At 39.8% G+C, this 16,735-nt stretch overlaps 1 protein-coding gene across 3 annotated transcripts; it reads right to left on the bottom strand.

Annotated features, from left to right (window-relative positions):
* Positions 1-884: 884 nt before the first annotated feature.
* Positions 885-15,896, bottom strand: LOC128002530 (zinc finger RNA-binding protein). Of its 3 annotated transcripts, none has more exons than XM_052592450.1 (20): positions 15,762-15,896; positions 15,450-15,531; positions 13,103-13,385; positions 12,495-12,639; positions 12,004-12,225; positions 11,441-11,688; positions 11,096-11,296; positions 10,536-10,824; positions 10,202-10,395; positions 10,009-10,128; positions 9,756-9,901; positions 9,510-9,675; positions 8,569-8,780; positions 8,336-8,486; positions 7,831-7,972; positions 5,229-5,326; positions 4,280-4,375; positions 2,925-3,036; positions 2,584-2,681; positions 885-2,487 (listed from the first exon to the last, which is right to left on the bottom strand). In XM_052592450.1, the coding sequence occupies exons 1-20, from the start codon at positions 15,796-15,798 to the stop codon at positions 2,305-2,307; spliced, it is 3,225 nt and encodes a 1,074-aa protein (XP_052448410.1). In that variant the 5' UTR covers positions 15,799-15,896; the 3' UTR covers positions 885-2,304. The 3 variants fall into 3 exon arrangements, 2 of the variants coding, with proteins under 2 accessions (XP_052448410.1, XP_052448411.1); XM_052592451.1 differs by having other exon boundaries at positions 12,004-12,222; XR_008175304.1 differs by lacking the exons at positions 885-2,487; positions 2,584-2,681; positions 5,229-5,326 and having other exon boundaries at positions 2,983-3,036.
* Positions 15,897-16,735: the final 839 nt, after the last annotated feature.

Here is a 16,735-nt window from a genome sequence, read left to right as displayed (position 1 = left end):
GACGCGGTGTGTATCCTTGTGAAAGCGAAACTTTGTTTGACCTTCTAAAAGAGGACACAACTAGAAATCATTTGTTAAAGGTGCTGTACGTAGGATTGACACCAAGTGGTTATCAATCCAAAACTCAAAATATCGGAAAGGATTTTTTTTCCCCCTTTCCCCTCCTCCTCCTCGGACTTGATGCGCACGCAGGTTGCCAGATTGACAACACCAACAGGAGCAAGTGCACATGACGATGAATGAAAGGAAATAAACGGTGTTTTCCTACCAGTGGCAATCTTGGGTGCCGAAATAAAATTGGGTAAACTGGCAGTTGGCCCAGAATGCACATTTATTTTCAAAGGAGAATAATTGACTGTAGCATTGTTTTTCAGATAAACAAGTAGGCCTATGTTAACATAGCATGTTTTCTTAATATCTGCAAACATATTATGGTAATTTTATGCTTTAGTGGAGTCAAAAAATTAAATACAGAACTTTTAAGTTGTATTTACAACACTGTTCCAGAACAGTTCGACCCAAATATTAAGGTGTGTGTAGCACGTTTTACAGAGGACTGTTTCCTGATCCTGAGAGTAGACTATAATGCTGGCGCTTCTGACTTACAGTCTGTAAATACGTTTACATATTTAAAGGATTTGCCACTCATGATTAAAATGCGAGTTTTGAAGTATGGAGCAATAAACACTGTGTAGGGATCATGTCAGTCGGAACACAGTTCATGCATGGAGATCACTTCTAATGATTTGATAATCTGAATCAGGTGTTTTAACAAAGAAAGACATGCAAAATATGTCTTTGGGCGAGGACTGAATATGACTCTACCTTTATTTCAGTTACACTTCACATAAAGCAGGTAAAAATTAGTGAAAGAGAGAAAAAAATCATTCTGGAAATGTATTTATTATAAGCATTGTAATGCAGTAGTACCTTGACATCGAATGACAAGCATCAAAGGGTAAACCTACATTAATCTGCAGTTACAACACCGATATTTTACTTGCGTCCCACCCATCTTCTTTGACCGATATTAAACAAACTTGAATCAGAAACCAAAATTAGCTACTATGCATCTATAAATCAGTAAAACAAAATCCATAAAAACGAAAGAACATAAAAGAACACATTCCTGTGCTTTAAAACCATACAGGCATTTGTTTTTCAAGATCTACTGCAAGATTAGATACAGGCTTTTTAAAATGATCATATATTAGAGATCATCATACAGTTATTTGATCACAGTTAAGGATACATTTAGGGTTTACAACATTATGAACACAAAACACAGGCAGACCTGGGCCAATTACTATTTCTAAAGCAAAAACAAACTAAAAAATTATTTGACCTTAAAGAACAAGTGTTTACTCTTTGAATACTCCCTTGTGTTAACAACGGATGGGAAATGCACTGGTAACTCAAGATTCCTTATTAAACTTACAGAGACAATTGATAGATGCTGTACGGTATTTTGCCCAGGTCTGATTTCAGTGGTCAGTGTCTCCAGAAATGTGATACAGCTACACCACAGAGGCCTGTGAATATCAGAGCACACTTTACAGCCTTACATCACTTACATTAAGCATATAGAAGGAACAAGGATCTGAAGAGGTTTCAAGGATATTAACTGACAAATGTACAAATGGTTAAAAGCAAACCTAGTCTTCAGAATGCACTAGCAATGGAAAATACATGCTTGTATAAATCCATGTCCAGTCTGTCACATTCATCACAACAGGACTATCGCATTAATCAATCGGTTTAGCTTCGATCTTGTGGTTTTAAGAGGAATGTCTTTAAACAAAATAAAGTTTCAAAAACACCTAAACAATTTATTGCAAAGCAAAGAAAGCCAATGTCAAAAATTACTTTACATGGGTGACTAGAAGGATTAGATGGATTTTAAAGAAAGAATCTGTTCCATACTGACACAAGTACACAGCTCAGACTTCTACAAATGCCTAGTCTGAAGATCGTAAGAGATCTGAAGATGGTGAATGATTACATACATGTGCTGAATGGAGCATGAACTTTAGGCTTAACTTCTCTTGGTTTGTGCACATCTCAAATCTTTACGCCAAGACACCGGACTAAATAAATGAGATGGACCACAGTCTATGCGTCAAGGACAGGAAGCCAGGTATTTCCCCAAATGGCCATCAATAGGTCTTTAACAGATCTTAAAAACATTAATGAGTAGTAATCAGCATGCACAGATGTCAACAGAAACAACATTTCGTATTCTTGGACTGAACAGTATTTGAAAGGGGTGCAGGGAAAGCAGGGCTAGTTGTAATGTGGTGCACTTTAGAACCCCTCGTAGTCCTTCTTGTCCTTCTTCCCTTCAGCTTCGAATCCATCAGTCCCGTCACTGTTGTCACGACGTCTCTTGCGGGTATTCCGTACATTGAAGCGCGAGTTCATCTGGGGCAAGGGGTCCATACCAAGAACCTTGTTAATCTGACGGAACGCCAGCAGCCTCAAAGCAAACTGTGGAGAAGGGAGCAATGCATGATTACGCAATTTTTAAAAACATTTTTTAATGGAATCACTGCAAACATTCCTCAAGCAGTTACTGTACATTACCTGAGCGCTTGACGTGATGTCCTCTCTCTGCTGCTCTTCCATGGTAGCCAGTGTATCTGTTGGATTCTTCTCACAGGGGTCTATCAATCCTGGAGCACCTGCATTACACAAAAAGCAGAAAATGGTGTTAAATTGAGCATCTAGATATGGGGTCTCTAACCCTGCTCCTGGAGAGCTACCGTCCTGCAGACTTCAGTTCCAACCCCAATTAAACATACCACAGTCAAATTCAGGAATTCAGTCCCCCCCCCCACTATGCCAGTATGTTCTACAGACACCTCAGAATAAAGACACAGTTTATGGGAATTGTATTAAGACATTATCAGAGCGCCCCATCTTACCAGACAGCAGAATGCCTGAGGAAATGCACTCAAAAACTCTTCGCAGAGCATCTCCTGGGCTCATTGGTCCAGAGGCACTGCTAATGGCCTTCTCCACCAGCAGCTCCATAGCCTTAAAGTACATACAGTAACTTCATTTACAGCGTCAAACACTTGCTGCCATTTTAAAAGGTTTACTTAGAACAATATTGATGGATTATGAAATTAAGCAGGACTGAAACAGTGATTGTGCTTTAAAACAACAGTGTTAAGGAAGCTAAAGAGTTAAATTAGAAGTAATTAAGCTACACCAAGGACAGTATGAAAAGTAGAAAAATTGAAATGGTGAAAAAAAAATATATAATTGCCCTAAAATACTGTAGAAAAAGCCTCATACTTTTGTTTGTCAGATTTTATTGCCCATTTAACACGTTATATAAAAGCAAGCTTAACAATTAATCCTGAGTAAATCAGAAAGGAGACCAATTGACAGCCCTTTCAGACGGTAACTGCTTCTCATGTGAACATCTGTAAAAAATTACAAATTGAAATGGCACCTCAGTGATAAAAATCATAGATTCAGATTCAGCAATTTATTCAAAGTGGAGAAGCAAGTTCTGTGATCCTACAAACACACTGCTCATGTGGCCAGTTGTGTGATTGTCAACTGATGTAAATAAAAATGTCATGTGCTGGGAATAATAGGAATAGTCATGTTAAACAATATCCTATTTATTATTTGATTATTTAAATCTACCGTTTAAATCTAGAAAAACACACGCACTATAAATGGAAATGGTTTTCGGTTTAGTATTTTCTATCAAAATTGATTAGCAGAACTTAATGCAACCTTATTTAAATATGGTAAACAAAGCTGCTTGGTTTATGTATATAATACATATTTTAAGATTATACTGTGCACCTGTTTCTGCCATAATATTGACCCTTTCAAACTCACATGCTGTTTTTCGTTTAGTTCTAAAAAGCTCCCAGTCTCTGTGGTGGAGCAGTTATGAAATATTGTCCTTGTTAATGCGTTCCAGCATTTCAGAAATAAATATGCATGCAAATTACAGCAAAGTGCAAGGGTTAAAAGGCTCAATGATCAAAAGGTGAATTTTGAATTGATTTCTTCTTGTAAAGTTAGGGAAGTGGATTCAGACTGCAATTAAACTACCACTAACCCCTGTAAATGCTGAAAATAGTTTATGTCCCCATGAGAAATAATTACCGTCCAAATTGGGCTTGGTAATAATCTACTCATCTGCAGATCTGCATTGTGTTAATGGCATCTAATGTGACCTGACAACAACTTAGCATTTTTATATACACTTCTATATATAACAGTGATGCTCGTCACTGGTCTTTTTACTCACCCAGCTAGGAAAGGCAGACCAGGTGGGTACTCGCTGACAAAGGTCACGCAGTATTCGAATGACAATCACACATGACTGGAGTCCATTAGCCCTAGCCTTCAGTGCAGTGAAGTGAAGAGTAGTTAATGCACAAGAGCTCAAACATACAGTCATACATTGCGGAGTTCAGGAAGAGGCGCAACACTACTGTTCACAATGGAAGCTTATAATTGGTTTAAAAACAGCTGGGCCAATTGGCTTTCTTAAGCTGCCATTTCCAGCAGTATTTTACCTCACCATTAGTACAGGAGTTCAAAGTTTGCAAGATTCACTTGGAAATGGCTCCCTGGTTATCTTGTAAACCCTGACCTCAGTTGTCAGATACTTCACAAACATACACTTCATTTTTACAAAAGATCAGTTTGCAAGAGTAATTGCATAGGAATTGAAGCAGTCAAGGAAATCTGCTTTACTTTGCCTGTGTATTTGCAGAGATGCCAACAACACAGTAAACCAATCAGATATTCCTTTCCTCTCAATCCCCATCCCCAAGAAAAAAACAAAAATAAATTAACAAAATAAAAAAGGAAAAACAAAAAGAGAAACGCTCAACATGAAAGCTCTTATTGATGACACTTTATGCAAAGGTATTCTGCAGCCTTATGGAATCATTTTACATGCCATGTATTTAAACTAAACTTATGGATAAATCATATGTATGCAAGGATGCTTCATTTTTTTTATGATCAGATTAGCTCATATATACAAAAACAGAATGCAAAAAAAAAAAAAAATTATAATTAGTACCATCATATCCATATTATATACTGCATCCTTGAATCACTTTTTCTCCCAAACATCAACTTTGAGGTTTAAATTTAAAAACAAAGAGACTAAACAACTTAAATGAACAAATAAAAGGAATACATCTCATAAGGCTACAAGAAGAAAGTAAAATGATGTTCCGAACCTGGAACCACTTAGCGTGGCGTAGGGCAGCCAGAGCGTCAAGGCATTTTTGCCTGTCCAAGACGTCCGCTGGGTCTTTCACCATACTCGAGGTTACATCTAAAAATGGATCGAATTGTCAAATGGTGATGAGGAACGGGTGTTTGACCAGGTCAGAGAGACTGCCAAGAACACATTGCCACACATACCAGTCTTTTCCTGATCACGGCTCCCTTTCAAAATATATATGCATCTCACATTTCACCCCATATGCAGAATATTTCAGATCTTAACAGCTACACTTGCCATTTGGTGCACTTCTATTTAGTCTGTGGTGTTCTGCTGAGAGAAATGGGATAGGGACGAATGAGTCCTGAGTTAAAAATAAAGGCCTTTGTCAAAAAAAAAAAAAACCACCCTGAGAATATGGCATGGTGATGTAGAATATCATAATTGAAGTTGGAAATGCACTTGTGATTTTTTTGGTACTCTGCATATAGTGAGCATGACACTTCTTAAAATTACTAATTAGTCTTGATAAAAACTATATCAGTTACAGCCTGTCGCATTAATGCTCTGCAATCCACCATTTGAAATTGCCTGGAAGACGACTATATGGTTCTATATATCTATTCACTATTTTCTAGCTTAGCTGATGTCATACGATCAATCCGTATAGATCCATCATATCACAGGTATTCAATCACATTAGTTCAGAAAACTTTTAAACTGTGCCATTTTGCCAGTTACTGATCTTGTGGTTTTGCAATAAATAAAAAGAATAAATTAAATGATCTGTATTGTTCAAAACTAATAAAATCTAATTTTATAATATTTGTCATGATAGACGTGTAACGTCGACAAATCGAATTGTAATACTTTTCAAAGTGTACAATTCCTGCACTTCTTAGCATTTGAAGACAAGTTATATTCTTTTTCTTAGGGCAAAAACGAATTGTGGATTCCAGTGTCTACATAAGTCAAGTTTGAGATTATAAATGTAGTTAAGATACTTAAGACTATTTCGTGTTTCAAAGAAATCCTCAATGATCCAGAGACATTGGAAAGCTAATGAGGAGCTGCAAATGGTACCAGATGTATAAATCATGAAGATGTAAAATAGGGATATCAAGGGAGACGTGCAATGTTTACAGTTGAAGGAGTATTTGTAGTGACCCACTACAGTTACATGGGAATGGTAGGTGTGGCAAAGTGTTTGAAGGTATTCAGGAGGGGGACCTTGGTCAAAAATCCTTCCGGAGCTGGTAGACGTAGCCTCAGATGGGAGACAATTTGCTGAAAAAGCTAGGAGGCTTTGGGCTGGACTTGAAAAGCTTTGGATACATGAAGGCAGCAATGCGTGCTGGCAAGAAAATATGAAGCTCCCAGCAAGAGGATTAGGACATCACTGCATGCATACCTGTCATGATCGTGTTTGGAGAAACCCCCATATCTCAATGTATACTGAAGGCTGTAAACCCCAGGTCCAACCAAAGATTCCTCTATCAAAGCCTTCCTCCCAAAAGCTGACTGATACTCCCCTAAGGAGCCAAACAGGAATGGTGGCATGGCCGCAAAGCCTGCATTTAGGATTCCACCATTTCAGCAACTTCTTACCAACTAAAACTCTTCGACATGAGAAGACTAACAGGTTATTGATACATTTACTCTATTATTTGGGCAAATGTGGCTTTTTTTTGTTGTTTAATGCATTTTTACAACTGAAGAAGTTAAAAAGTAACATTGTTTGAACGCCAAATTTCACCATCTGTCAATCTCTATTCGACTGCTTCTCTCAGGGGAGCACTTTCATTTTGGAGCAGGGGACCACAGAATGGTGAACCTTCTCACCACCAGACAAATAGAAGATTTGTTTCCTGTGGGGACATGGTAGGCCTTCCAACTACTCCTAATGTGTCAGACCCAACTCAACAATTTCTCATCAGGAAATAAGTTTAAGTTTTTGTTTGGGTTTTTTTGCACAGAATAATACAGAATACCCCTGACCAAACTCTAAAACCCCCCTGGGAAAGAATACAATTATTTGGTTCTGCAGAGAACACAATCCCCTTGAAAACAGGAAACAAAAATGAATCTTACCCAGGACTAACTAGACTTACACAATGCAAACACTTATCATGCTTGTTGTGGGGAGAGCTTCAAGAGCACTGGAGAAGTGTTACAAAGAGAAGACCCGGAGCACCACTGCTGCCATCGGAGATGGTTGGATAAAACCTGGTAGTGTTGAACTCAAACTTAAAGCCACTTGAACAGGCTTCAACCCTTTTACAGTGTTAACACATTACAGACTTCATATGAAATAATTTGTGCAAATAAGGCTAGAAAGAGGCACTTTACCTCAGTTGTGTAACTTTCAAAAGTAAAGCGTGTAGGTCAATTATCATGTAAGGCCAAGCTCAAGCACATACCAGGTTTAATTTGTTCTGTGTTCATATTTTCTCAAAATAAATGCTCTCAAGTCAAAAGCTAAAAACAATTCTGATATCATTAACTTGTAGCACCATCTCCACAGTGCCAACAGATGGGCTCTTTAGGTTGTCAAAATCAGCATGAAATATTAATCTGATAGGTAGTCGGTTAATTTGAGCGATGTCTTTTCCAACCTCCATCCCTGGGGTTTTCCTCTCGGATGACAGGCGAGGTGAGGGTGATGGTCACCTGCATCTTGGGCTCAGCGGAGGAGGCAAGGATAATAGCAGCCTCTTGGACGGAGCCTTTTACCTCATATTTCTCCGGAGCTACAATCTGAAAAACAAAAGGTTAGCAGAAAAACTTTCAACCCTCTACTTGAGATCAAGCAAACCCTGACTCACTATAAGAAACACCCAGTAAAGCAGTGGTGTCAAGTCCTGTTCCTGGAGGGCTAATGTCTTGGAAAGTTTAGCTCCAATCTGCCCAACACACCTTTCTGAAAGTTTACAATCACTGACAATCTAGTTCAGGTATGTTTTAATGAGAGTTGGGTCTATACACTGCAGGACAGCTTTACTCCCAGAGCAAGATTGGAAATCACTGATGAAAAACATTTTTTTTTAAAAAGACCTTTAAAAAGGAAAATCTGTGTGATTATAGCAGTTTATATCGGTTTTCAATGTATTGAGCCAGTACCGTAAGCTGTTTGGGGAGATGTTCCACAATGCGTGTTAGCAGACTCTTGGTTGGCTTCTCAGAACAGAGGAGGACTAGGTTGACATTTTTGTCTCCTCGCAGAAGCAGTCCTTTGGCGAGAACGCCTACTCGCATCACTCCTTTCAGCACTCTGAAATGCACAAGGGATCATGTATTGCTTTGCCCTTTTCTTTCTCTCTGCTTTAAGAAACATTAGTGCGCTCTTCTCCCACCTGTCTTTGGGAGGCTCTTTCTTTTCTTTGTCCTCTTCTTTGTCCTTCTCACTTGCATCTTGGTCTGTGATGATGTCGGAGACCAGCTTAAGTGCTCGCTCAGTGATTGATACGATCTTCTGGATGGCCTGGAGCTCATCCTCTGAAGGGTAAATAGCTGCATGTTTGGTCATCACATAGCGATCATCTGAGGAATCAGGGCGACGTGGAGGCTGCAACAAAAAATAGATGTTATGAACCAGTTGTGATGAACACAATTTAGTAGTTGATATGGAAGTGAGAACGGACCATTCTCAAAACAAATTCTTGCATATGTCTGTCATTGTTTTTGCAAAAGCATCTAATCATACTGTTGTGCAATACAACTAAATTTCATTTATTTACTAATAATTCAAAATTAAGTAAAATCTGTGTAGACCTTCATTATCAATTCTTTCCAAAAACATACCATAACTTATTTACTAACTAGGCAAAGTCTTTTCAAAGAGCTCACGCTCTTAGTTGATCAAAAATGTACTAGAAACGGCAATGTTGTGAACCAGTACAAAAAGAAAGAACTAGTTTAATGTATTCTTATAAATAAAAAAAATCCTGTAAAATGTCAAAGCAGCCATTAATGTAATTCCTGTCACTTCAGCAGCCATTATTCCAGTCTTCAGTGTCACAATATGCTGATTTTGTTCTCAAAATCTTATCATCATCATCATCATAAAAACTGCTGTGCTGTTAAATGTTATTTTGGAAACCAAATTGTGATAGTTTTTTCCTATGATCCTTTGAGGAATAGAAAGTTAATTTCTTTTTTTTAACTAGTCTCTACTCTCACTTTTCTTTTTTCAATCAATGTAAAGCACCATTATTTTTCAATAAATATCTTGCTAGTTTTTAAAATGGTAGGTGTACCTCAAACACAAATAGCATATTTTATACTCAGGACTCACCACTGGTCCTTGTGGTTGAGGTATGGGCATCCCAGGCCTCACTCCAAGCAGACCAGGAGGACCAGGTGGACCCTGTGGATAACCACCATCAGGCATTCTGCGCCTTTCATCCCAGTGGTGCTGATCTTCCTCCATACGTCGCCAATACATGTCCTCTTCATAGCGCCTGAAAACAAATCACAATATATAGGACCTCAAAATAGTCGTGTGTAGATAATGATATATTGGTGGAGAAAAGAGTCACACCTCATCTCCATCCTCCAGCGCTCCTCTTCTTCCCGTCTTCTCCAATACTCTTCCTTTTGCATCTGCTTCCTCATCTTTTCCTCTTGGATCTTCCTGGCTCGGATGCTAGGTTTCACTTCAACCTGGAGATCTGGGTTCACCTTTTTCTACAAATGGCAGAAGATACAATCAGCAACACTGACATAATAGCACAACGATTTGGATTCTTCGGCATTTATCATAAAAGAACCACCGCAAACAATCACCTACTAACCTTATACTGCAGTCGATGTCTCCTTCCTTTCAAATGCATTTCTTTGGCATTCGGGTCATTGAAACTGCATTCACACAGTTTGCAGTGGAATCGGATCACCTTTCCTTCATCATTCCTTACCTGAAACACATTTGATTGTTTGCACTTAGCTACACCGCTTGAAAATGACTAATTGTGTAAAGTCTTCTCATACCTCTTCAACATAGTCATGTCCGACTGGCTGAACATCACTCTGCAGGGCTGCAAGTGCTGACTGAGGTGACAGAGGTTCAGACATTTCATTCTTTAGGTCTGCTGGTGATGAAGAAACAGTGGATTGTGCCGCCTTAGCAGCCTCCATCTTGGATTCGTCATTTTTAACAGCAGTGGTCTGCAACTTGTTTCCACCTGTTTTATTCCCGCATGAAAGCAAATATTGTACGGTGTCATACTAAATCAGTTTTTAAAAAAGGAAAAATTTTAAATAAAATGAAAATGTTTTACAGGATGGGTCCAAGAACAAATAACATCGATTCAGCAAGACATACCAACAAAGTTGATCTTGGGTGTGTTGACCTTCTTGACAGAGGAGCTGTTGGGCACTGGGCTCTTGCCCTGTAAAGCTGAAGCTGCCGTGTTGTTGGCCATGCTGCCAGATTTTAAGTAAGAGGCAGAAACAGAGGAAGCAGAGAGGTTGGACGATGTGCTTGTGGAGCTGTTGATGTTGGAGCTGGCAGATTTATTGGGAGCCGCTGTACTGGAGCTGGAGGACTGGGAAACAACACTGGGCTCTGCGGATGGTATCGGCTTTCCTAGTTTGGTATGCAATTTCACAACCTATAGGAAAAGAACACAACGAGGCACATTTGATCTACATCCTACCCACTATTATGAACATCACATTTTGACTTTATGCAAGCATACTCGATTACGTAATTGCAAGTTGTAACGTTGTGGCATCCATACCCCTTCAAACTACTTTCTGCTGCATATCAGAACAGTACCTAAGAGGCCCTCTCTAAAACGAAGAGCCAGAATCATACGCATTCAAAAATAGTGCTGCTGAAGGAGATTATTATTTGCCGAGATCAGAGTGTGACTCATGTACCTTCTGGTGTTTGGCTCCTCTGATGTGTGCGGCGTAGGCATCGGCTCCAGTACAGGAGACGTCACAGAGCTCACAGCGTAGCTGATTCTGTGTGCCGCGGGTGGAGCTCCCGCCTCCACTGCTGCCACTGCTGCTCTGTGACACTTTCAGTGCGGCTTCCTTCTTTTTGTGCTTCTGACCCTCCAGATGCTCCTTATAGGTCTGAAATAAAATGTGATAAGATGTGCAACAAGCTATGCAACTTCACCTGACCATTTGATAGAGGAGTATCAGGTAAACCCTAGCGTATGGGCCATCAGTTACACATAATACACAAACAGCAATAAATACATTCAAATAAAATACCTGGGGTCCAGCACAGCTGATCTTGCAGACATCACAGTAGTGTATCTGTGGTGGTTTAGGAGGCTGTTTAGGTTTGAGTGTTTTGTTCTGCAGGGGAGTTTTCTTGGTAAAAGTGCTGCCAGTCCATGCAGCAGTGGCTGCTGCGGCGACGGCTGCCTGTTTCTGCTGCTGTTGCTGCTGCTGCTGCTGCTGATAGTAGGAGGAGGCAGCCGAATACACTGCAGCTTCATAGCCAGAGTATGAAGTTCCTGAATATACAGAGATGAGCGATCATTAGCAACAGTACAGATGGAGACTGACAGGACTGCACTGTAAATCTTCAAGCCTAATTCCTGTAGCTCAACTGGTAGAGCATGACACCAGCAATGCCAAGCTCAATGGTTTGGTTCAGTATTATTACTAGAAAAAACATTTCACTTGCCTTCAGTCCACTTCTGCTCAAGCACACTACTCAACTACTTTTAAAAGAAAGCTTAGTGTCTCCGGGGCTCAGAGTGCATTTCACAGTATCACATCAGCGTTTTGAGAATTCAACTGAGAACATCGGCAAATGTTGTTCTTACCAGAGTATGTGACTGCATTGGTGCTGTAGGTGGGACTCTGAGAGTATGACGGGACTACAGAGGCAGCGGCCGCAGCGACCGGCTGTACAGCGGAGGACACTGGGTAAATGGAGAAGGTTGAGGTGGCAGGTCTGGGGGTGGCTGGCTTTATGGCTGTAACCTGACGCGTTTGTTGGGTCTGGGTGTATGGAGTGGCACCTTGGCTGTATCCAGTTTTAGCTGCTAATGAGAGGAGTAAAACAAAGTTGTACTGAACATTACAGATCATTTAAAGGGTGACCTGTAGAGGATTACTAATTTAATTCTGTTCCCCTTAAATTGCATTTCTTTAAAATACTGGAACTGGGAAAAATCCAATCAAATGTTAACCAAGGCCTTTCACATTTGGTAATAAAAAGCAATACTAGATAATTTTATGGAAATGTACATATATTGGTCATTTATTGGGGAATATTTCGTCCCATTTAAATGGCAGGATGTGTCAAGCATACCTGTCTGATAGTATGATTCGGCTACTGTGGGTTGTGGCTGGGCTGCTGCAGCGGCCACAGCAGGTGTAGCCACAGGTTGCTGGTAGTATTGTTTACTGTCATACGCTACAGCCGGAGCGGTGGACCGCACATATGAATAGGAGTCCTGCAACAGTAAACCGAGGGCTTGTATCTTTCCTTAAACACTGGACATGGATCCGACTCTTAAAATTGATAATGCAAAAGCATAGAAAGATACATCTATATACAAAATTTTGAGCAAAGTAAGACTTTTGAAAAAAGCCTTTAATGCTTTAATAACACAAACCTGCATTTGTGTTATACAAAATAAATTAAAACTGTAACATTTTAAAACCTGCTTATTCCCGTAATGGCAAAGCTGAATATTCAACATCATTACTCCAGTCTTTAACGTCAGTTGATTCTTAAGAAATTTTGTTTTATTTAGTGCCAAAAACATTATCCTCATTATCATCAATGTTGAAAACAGTGGTTTTAATTTTTTTTTTTTTTCTTTCAGGATTCTTTGATGAATAACTAAATGAAGAAACTAAATCTTTTGGAACATCATACATGTTATTAGGGTGAAGTTCGCTCAGTTTTTTTACCTGGTAGTTTTGTGAGGTAACAGGAGGTGGTGGTGGGGGTACCTCCGGCTGTCTCTGGGCATACCCGTAATCCGTGGCAGCGTGGGCTGGCTGGTATCCTCCATAAGCGCCGGCAGTAGCCGCTGCTGCTACTGCAACCGGTGCAGGCCTAGCAACAGCAACCGTGGCAGCTGTAGGGGCGTAGGCTGCCGCCACCGTGTGTGCCGCCACAGGTGCTTGATGCACAGTATAGCTGGCCACTGTAGTGGGGTGGGTGTACGCTACTCCAGCGGTCGGCTGCTGACTGCAGAACAGAGGACGAGAGGCTTAGATGACACTGACATCTTATTTATATATATATATATTTATATATATATATATATATATATATATATATATATATATATATATATATATATATATATATATATATATATATATATATATATATATATATATATATATATATATATATATATATATATATATATATAAAAAAAAAAAAAAACCCTGGACCCACACAAAGGCAAATAGCCTAGGTTAGCAAAAAAAGTGATACAACATACAAATTCTAATCCAAAACCTAAAAATAAAAAATAAATAATGCCATCATGCATCAACTCCAATAAACAATACTGCTAGATTGCTCATTTTTTACACAGAGAAAATTTTTAATTGTATTTTGTCTAAACTGAAAGGGAGGACAATTCTGTAAATGCATTGAACAGTAATGACCCTCAATGTAATTTAAAGATATTCATGTTGACATCCAACTCACACCATAACAGATTATCTTGGAGATAAAATCATATTAGTCTTTCCTGATTGCTGGATTTAATGCACCAAATCCATTGGCTTGACAGAGACTATACATGTAAAGGAAGAAATTCTAATCAGTTACGGATTAAATGAATTAGTACAGCATTTTCTTAATAAGAGACAGACAAAGCATCACAACTATCTTGAGCTTCAACCAACGAACACAAACCACACCAAATGCATCCATCTCGCATCCATTTAAAAGGGGCACTTTCAGAAAATGGGCCAACATCGGTCTAGCGGAGATAAATCAACAACTTCAGTCTACTACTGCTATCCACCCATGTAAACACTTCCAAACGTTCAAGCTCATTGTAATGCTGACAACCTGTCAGTAACAGCGAACACTAAACTGATGGAGAACTGCCCAGAAACATGATCCAGCTTAGATGAAACTAAACATCAGGGCTATTTTCACAAACAGAGGCACGCTGTTTCAATACATGGCACATAAAGCCAAAATCCCCAAACATGAACATTAGGATTACTTGAAAAGAAACTTAATAACTTTAGAACGTCAACCTAGACCAAATAAACCCCTTTAAAAAGTGTAGCAATAGTGACATTCAAGGAGTCCTTGAAGGCGTCCGTGAAGAAAGACATCGCCCTTCCCCACACATACATGCATACAATTTGTCAATTATTCCGATAAAATGTAAATCAGTGACTTTAAACGAACGAAAGTGTCAATATGACTTTATAAACGTTGTTGGGCCACACTGTACATTCGTTTTTATTTGCATTTCCGTCTTCAAGCGCTTGTGTAAGTGAGGAGATCATTGAGCTGGACGCTCATGCGCAGATCCGCTCTGGTGCAGGACTAGAGAGAAGACAGCTGCAGTCTGCTCGCTTTACTCTAGCTGCAGAGGCTACATTCACAGTTTATCCAGACAGACACGTCAAGATCACAATGTGTTCACAACAGTGTTAATCTCTCAAAAAAAAAAAAAAAAAACTTGCGTTATCGTGTTGCAGTCAAAAACCGATAAAACCAGAGATAAGCGTCGTGTCTGTTTACGAGGCAACCCGGTCTGATATTTACGTAAACAATATTTATTATACCCTGGCCATTAGTTATAACGTTAACCCAAAACTTACAGATATTAAAGCACCCATTTATTTCAGCTATGATCACACGGGTTTAAAATGTGCACCTGCGCTCGGTCACCACGCCGTACGTTTATACAAGAAGAAATTGATTCAAATAGCGGTATAAGAACCTCTTATTTGTGGTTTATCCAGTGATTTAATTTATTCGCAAGTAACCCTCCCAAAACACCAATAAAAATAAACTGTCAATCTCTCCCTAGCTAAATAAAATAAGACACAGATAAACACAATGTATTACTCACTGTATGAAGTATTTAACAAAGCATGTTAACAATAATGCATCATTTCCACTCCAGCCGTTAAAGCTTAGCCAATATATAGCCTCTCTCCCCTTCCCCCACCCCCACCCGGACACAGCAAGAAAGGCAGAGGGGCCAAACCCCACTATTACTGTAACAGCCCCATCACCGCAGCTCCCACTAAACACCTCGGCCCTCACCTGTACTGGGCCGCAGCACCATGGGGAAATCCAAAGTAGTTGCCGGTGGCCATTTTGACATCTTCACCTAGCCGGCTGGGCACTGAAAAAAAGAATAAAAAAATACAGGTTCACGATGGGTAAACGACTGTGTGCAATGGCATCCATGATAAAGAGCCAAATCATGCAGAGGAAGAAAACACGCAGGAGAGACCACGACGAGATGAGCCCGAGCGATCCCCGCACACCCAAAACACTGTCTCAATCACATCGTCTCTCGATTAAATCGCGTCTGCTGTCTCAACGTGCTTTTAAAAACCAAATTTTACTCACCATAGGTGAAGGAAACTACTGGACATATGGGAATCATTGGTTTCTCTATTCTCTTACTAACTGTGACTCGTAACCCTGCCTTTTTATATGAGAAGCCGTGCCAGGATCTGGCGCTTACCGCGCATGCGTGTTTGAACCTTGCGAGAAATGGGAAGTGTAGTTTTTCTTAAATCCATTTCAAGGTCGCTGTGTACAACTTTTAATCCAAAAACACACAATTAAGGTAGTTTTGGCCATAATTTTGTTTCGGAAGTGATATAGGACTGCCAATATGATATATATAGTCATGAACTGTGCTGTATGACAGTACTGCGGTGAAAAGATGAAAGATAAAATTAAGCTTCTCTTTTCATGTCTTAAGAGACTGAGATAAGATACTTAAAGGGGGGGTGAAATGCTCGTTTTCACTCAATATCCTGTTAATCTTGAGTACCTATAGAGTAGTACTGCATCCTTCATAACTCCAAAAAGTCTTTAGTTTTATTATATTCATAAGAGAAAGATAGTCTGTACCATTTTTTACCGGAAAAACACGAGCGCCTAGAGGCGTGACGTGTGGGCGGAGCTAAAGAATCACGAGCGCCAGTAGGCTTTTGCGTCGAGAGCGTTTGGAAGCTGTGACATTACCCAGAGCCGTTGAAAAACATATTTAACAGCTCTGACATTGCCTTGAGGAAAAAAACATCATCCAAAATAAACCATGGCTAACAGTCAGATTCAGCGTATATTTATGATCCAGAATCAGATCCCGAGGCTGAAACTGAACGAGAGCAGCAGCAGCAACGACTCGCTCCGAGCGGGGCTCGAACCCGGGTCTCTGGCATGGGAGGGGTCGCACTAACAAGGAGGCAGAGATATTTGAAGCAGTTTTACTCACGGCCTGCGGTTCCAACACACGATCGTGACCCTTTTTCGTTGGGATTGCATCATCGTTAAGAAATAAACGATACGCAAATCCGTCGTCAAAATGGCCC

Source organism: Carassius gibelio, chromosome A5 (assembly GCF_023724105.1).
Source record: "Carassius gibelio isolate Cgi1373 ecotype wild population from Czech Republic chromosome A5, carGib1.2-hapl.c, whole genome shotgun sequence".
Classification (NCBI taxonomy): Eukaryota; Metazoa; Chordata; class Actinopteri; order Cypriniformes; family Cyprinidae; genus Carassius; species Carassius gibelio.
Note: the sequence above shows the minus strand (reverse complement) of the source record. Positions and strands in the feature narration are given on the sequence as shown.